At 46.0% G+C, this 6,091-nt stretch overlaps 1 protein-coding gene across 6 annotated transcripts in view; it reads left to right on the plus strand.

Annotated features, from left to right (window-relative positions):
* The window catches only part of siz (Brefeldin-resistant Arf-GEF family protein schizo), a 41,372-nt gene extending 40,157 nt beyond the window's left edge, over nt 1–1,215 (plus strand). For all 6 annotated transcript variants that reach the window (XM_015187558.2, XM_015187560.2, XM_033381730.1 and 3 more), the window contains one exon: nt 42–1,215. In XM_015187558.2, the coding sequence (XP_015043044.2) occupies nt 42–520 (479 nt within the window). In that variant the 3' untranslated portion in view covers nt 521–1,215. The remainder of the gene's footprint in view (nt 1–41) is intronic.
* Nucleotides 1,216–6,091: the final 4,876 nt, after the last annotated feature.

Raw genomic sequence — 6,091 nt, forward strand, 5'->3', positions numbered from 1 at the left:
GATATGTGAGAGCGTTTGTCTTATTCCGAGTCTCCTTCCAGTTGGCAACGAGAAGCCCCAGCGACGAGGCAGCGTCGGCTCCCTGGACAGCGGCATGAGCATCTCCTTCCAGTCGACCACCACGTCCAGCGCCTCGCGGGAGAATGCGGCGGCCATTGCAGCTGCCGCCAATGCAGCGGCGGCTGCCAAGATGCGTTTCAACATGCCGCCAACGGCTGCGATTGCCACGCCCAGCAATGTGTATGCAGCGCCCGGAATGCAGGCGTACACGCATGCCAACTTTGTGCAGCAGTCGCAGGCCGCCTACATGATGCAGCAGCAGCAAATGCTTCAGCAACAGGCACAAATGCAAGCCCAGGCGCAAGCCCAGGCCCAAGCGCAGGCTCAGGCGCAGGCGCTACAGCAGCAGGGAGGCGGAGGAGCAGGAGTAGGAGGAGGAGCCGTGGTCACGGGTCGAATCCCTGGAAGGGAGAGGAAGGCCTCACGCTCCGATGAGAACGCACGGTCGACGGAGGTCTAAGTCATCTACCCATCTACGTATTGTACATTTCCGTTGTTCAGCAAAGCGATAAATATTAAATCTATATAGCATATAGAGTCAAATATCTGTATAATCCGAATCGAAACGAACCGAAAGCCATTTTTTCTGCAACACCTAACAAACAAACATACACACACACCACACACACAGCTTACGAGTATATAGTGAATTTTGAATGTTCCTTCGTTCTCTGCTAATATTAATTGATGTACATAAATTAAACAATTGTCTGTTTCCCGCACTATCTACTTGCTAAAATAAGTTTCTAAAACTAATTGTATATATATACATTCAGCATACACGCATACACGTACGATATACATATACATGTAGCCCCTACGATCTACGATAGCTATTCTCAATATATATATACAAACACACACACACATATATATAGATATATATATATATATGTATATATACAAACAAATTGTATAACACTTGACTTCCTCCAAGAACTTGAAACACCAATTTACCCAAGGCAACCTCTAAGCGAAATGCCCCCCCCCCCCCCCCCCCACACACATTTTTATCTAATCTTCTCTACCAATTAATTACAAATGCGATCTATGAATGTACGATTACTAGTTCTATTAGCACATACTAACATCCCGCCCCGTTGAGTGCGCGGCATGATAGTTTTTTTTTTTTTTTTTTCATTCAATAAAAAAAAACAACACACATATTCGTTCGTGTAACTAAAAACAATATTGTTCGTTGCATGGCGAATATTAACTTAAAAGCAATTAGCTATAATATAATATTATTCATATTTATAGAGCCAAAACTACCCAAAACCTAAAATATAATAATAACAAAACGTATATGAAAACAAAACAATATGTATATGAAAAAGCAAAAGACTTAAAAATTTCAATAAATGAAAAGAAATAATACCAATGATCATTTGATATTAATTTTCCGAATATCATTTTCGCAAAAAATCATGATGGTTATACATCCCCACGGTCCTGGCAAAGTAGGTCCTTCATCGATCTGGCCTTATTTGCCTGAGATATAGCCTTCCGAAGATTTGTATCTGCACAACATGCAAATACTGGTTTCTTCTGCACGCTATATCTCTGCGACATAGCGGCCCATCGGGGCGTGGCATGTCATTTCGTGACCGCGAGAGTCCTGCCAACCGAATGGCACCAGAAAAAAGGATATCTATTCCATCACGATTTTCGCAAAAAATCATGATGGTTACATCATTAAATTTGCCAAAAATCGGCCTCATTTTCGTAGTCGATATTTTGACGCCGTTCGACAGGCTGGATCCCCACGGTCCTGGGAAAGTAGGTCCTTCACCGCTCTGGCCCTATTTGCCTGAGATATAGCCTTCCGAAGATTTGTATCTGCACAACATGCAAATACTGGTTTCTTCTGCACGCTATATCTCTGCGACATAGCGGCCCATCGGGGCGTGGCATGTCATTTCGTGACCGCGAGAGTCCTGCCAACCGAATGGCACCAGAAAAAAGGATATCTATTCCATCACGATTTTCGCAAAAAATCATGATGGTTACATCATTAAATTTGCCAAAAATCGGCCTCATTTTCGTAGTCGATATTTTGACGCCGTTCGACAGGCTGGATCCCCACGGTCCTGGGAAAGTAGGTCCTTCACCGCTCTGGCCCTATTTGCCTGAGATATAGCCTTCCGAAGATTTGTATCTGCACAACATGCAAATACTGGTTTCTTCTGCACGCTATATCTCTGCGACATAGCGGCCCATCGGGGCGTGGCATGTCATTTCGTGACCGCGAGAGTCCTGCCAACCGAATGGCACCAGAAAAAAGGATATCTATTCCATCACGATTTTCGCAAAAAATCATGATGGTTACATCATTAAATTTGCCAAAAATCGGCCTCATTTTCGTAGTCGATATTTTGACGCCGTTCGACAGGCTGGATCCCCACGGTCCTGGGAAAGTAGGTCCTTCACCGCTCTGGCCCTATTTGCCTGAGATATAGCCTTCCGAAGATTTGTATCTGCACAACATGCAAATACTGGTTTCTTCTGCAGGCTATATCTCTGCAATGCGGCAGCCGATCGGGGCGTGGCATGTCATTTCGTGACCGCGAGAGTCCTGCCAACCGATTGGCACCAGAAAAAAGGATATCTATTCCATCACGATTTTCGCAAAAAATCATGATGGTTACATCATTAAATTTGCCAAAAATCGGCCTCATTTTCGTAGTCGATATTTTGACGCCGTTCGACAGGCTGGATCCCCACGAGGATATCTATTCCATCACGATTTTCGCAAAAAATCATGATGGTTACATCATTAAATTTGCCAAAAATCGGCCTCATTTTCGTAGTCGATATTTTGACGCCGTTCGACAGGCTGGATCCCCACGGTCCTGGGAAAGTAGGTCCTTCACCGCTCTGGCCCTATTTGCCTGAGATATAGCCTTCCGAAGATTTGTATCTGCACAACATGCAAATACTGATTTCTTCTGCACGCTTTATCTCTGCAATGCGGCAGCCGATCGGGGCGTGGCATGTCATTTCGTGACCGCGAGAGTCCTGCCAACCGAATGGCACCAGAAAAAAGGACATCCATTCCATCAGGATTTTCGCAAAAAATCATGATGGTTATACATCCCCACGGTCCTGGCAAAGTAGGTCCTTCATCGATCTGGCCTTATTTGCCTGAGATATAGCCTTCCGAAGATTTGTATCTGCACATCATTCAAATACTGGTTTCTTCTGCAGGCTATATCTCTGCAATGCGGCAGCCGATCGGGGCGTGGCATGTCATTTCGTGACCGCGAGAGTCCTGCCAACCGAATGGCACCAGAAAAAAGGATATCTATTCCATCACGATTTTCGCAAAAAATCATGATGGTTACATCATTAAATTTGCCAAAAATCGGCCTCATTTTCGTAGTCGATATTTTGACGCCGTTCGACAGGCTGGATCCCCACGGTCCTGGGAAAGTAGGTCCTTCACCGCTCTGGCCCTATTTGCCTGAGATATAGCCTTCCGAAGATTTGTATCTGCACAACATGCAAATACTGATTTCTTCTGCACGCTTTATCTCTGCAATGCGGCAGCCGATCGGGGCGTGGCATGTCATTTCGTGACCGCGAGAGTCCTGCCAACCGAATGGCACCAGAAAAAAGGATATCTATTCCATCACGATTTTCGCAAAAAATCATGATGGTTACATCATTAAATTTGCCAAAAATCGGCCTCATTTTCGTAGTCGATATTTTGACGCCGTTCGACAGGCTGGATCCCCACGGTCCTGGGAAAGTAGGTCCTTCACCGCTCTGGCCCTATTTGCCTGAGATATAGCCTTCCGAAGATTTGTATCTGCACAACATGCAAATACTGGTTTCTTCTGCAGGCTATATCTCTGCAATGCGGCAGCCGATCGGGGCGTGGCATGTCATTTCGTGACCGCGAGAGTCCTGCCAACCGATTGGCACCAGAAAAAAGGATATCTATTCCATCACGATTTTCGCAAAAAATCATGATGGTTACATCATTAAATTTGCCAAAAATCGGCCTCATTTTCGTAGTCGATATTTTGACGCCGTTCGACAGGCTGGATCCCCACGATCCTGGGAAAGTAGGTCCTTCACCGCTCTGGCCCTATTTGCCTGAGATATAGCCTTCCGAAGATTTGTATCTGCACAACATGCAAATACTGGTTTCTTCTGCACGCTATATCTCTGCGACATAGCGGCCCATCGGGGCGTGGCATGTCATTTCGTGACCGCGAGAGTCCTGCCAACCGAATGGCACCAGAAAAAAGGATATCTATTCCATCACGATTTTCGCAAAAAATCATGATGGTTACATCATTAAATTTGCCAAAAATCGGCCTCATTTTCGTAGTCGATATTTTGACGCCGTTCGACAGGCTGGATCCCCACGGTCCTGGGAAAGTAGGTCCTTCACCGCTCTGGCCCTATTTGCCTGAGATATAGCCTTCCGAAGATTTGTATCTGCACAACATGCAAATACTGATTTCTTCTGCACGCTTTATCTCTGCAATGCGGCAGCCGATCGGGGCGTGGCATGTCATTTCGTGACCGCGAGAGTCCTGCCAACCGAATGGCACCAGAAAAAAGGATATCTATTCCATCACGATTTTCGCAAAAAATCATGATGGTTACATCATTAAATTTGCCAAAAATCGGCCTCATTTTCGTAGTCGATATTTTGACGCCGTTCGACAGGCTGGATCCCCACGGTCCTGGGAAAGTAGGTCCTTCACCGCTCTGGCCCTATTTGCCTGAGATATAGCCTTCCGAAGATTTGTATCTGCACAACATGCAAATACTGGTTTCTTCTGCAGGCTATATCTCTGCAATGCGGCAGCCGATCGGGGCGTGGCATGTCATTTCGTGACCGCGAGAGTCCTGCCAACCGATTGGCACCAGAAAAAAGGATATCTATTCCATCACGATTTTCGCAAAAAATCATGATGGTTACATCATTAAATTTGCCAAAAATCGGCCTCATTTTCGTAGTCGATATTTTGATGCCGTTCGACAGGCTACATCCCCACGGTCCTGGGAAAGTAGGTCCTTCACCGCTCTGGCCCTATTTGCCTGAGATATAGCCTTCCGAAGATTTGTATCTGCACAACATGCAAATACTGATTTCTTCTGCACGCTTTATCTCTGCAATGCGGCAGCCGATCGGGGCGTGGCATGTCATTTCGTGACCGCGAGAGTCCTGCCAACCGAATGGCACCAGAAAAAAGGATATCTATTCCATCACGATTTTCGCAAAAAATCATGATGGTTACATCATTAAATTTGCCAAAAATCGGCCTCATTTTCGTAGTCGATATTTTGACGCCGTTCGACAGGCTGGATCCCCACGGTCCTGGGAAAGTAGGTCCTTCACCGCTCTGGCCCTATTTGCCTGAGATATAGCCTTCCGAAGATTTGTATCTGCACAACATGCAAATACTGGTTTCTTCTGCAGGCTATATCTCTGCAATGCGGCAGCCGATCGGGGCGTGGCATGTCATTTCGTGACCGCGAGAGTCCTGCCAACCGATTGGCACCAGAAAAAAGGATATCTATTCCATCACGATTTTCGCAAAAAATCATGATGGTTACATCATTAAATTTGCCAAAAATCGGCCTCATTTTCGTAGTCGATATTTTGACGCCGTTCGACAGGCTGGATCCCCACGATCCTGGGAAAGTAGGTCCTTCACCGCTCTGGCCCTATTTGCCTGAGATATAGCCTTCCGAAGATTTGTATCTGCACAACATGCAAATACTGGTTTCTTCTGCACGCTATATCTCTGCGACATAGCGGCCCATCGGGGCGTGGCATGTCATTTCGTGACCGCGAGAGTCCTGCCAACCGAATGGCACCAGAAAAAAGGATATCTATTCCATCACGATTTTCGCAAAAAATCATGATGGTTACATCATTAAATTTGCCAAAAATCGGCCTCATTTTCGTAGTCGATATTTTGACGCCGTTCGACAGGCTGGATCCCCACGGTCCTGGGAAAGTAGGTCCTTCACCGCTCTGGCCCTATTTGCCTGAGATATAGCCTTC

The sequence above is a fragment of the Drosophila pseudoobscura genome, chromosome X, assembly GCF_009870125.1.
Source record: "Drosophila pseudoobscura strain MV-25-SWS-2005 chromosome X, UCI_Dpse_MV25, whole genome shotgun sequence".
Classification (NCBI taxonomy): domain Eukaryota; kingdom Metazoa; phylum Arthropoda; class Insecta; order Diptera; family Drosophilidae; genus Drosophila; species Drosophila pseudoobscura.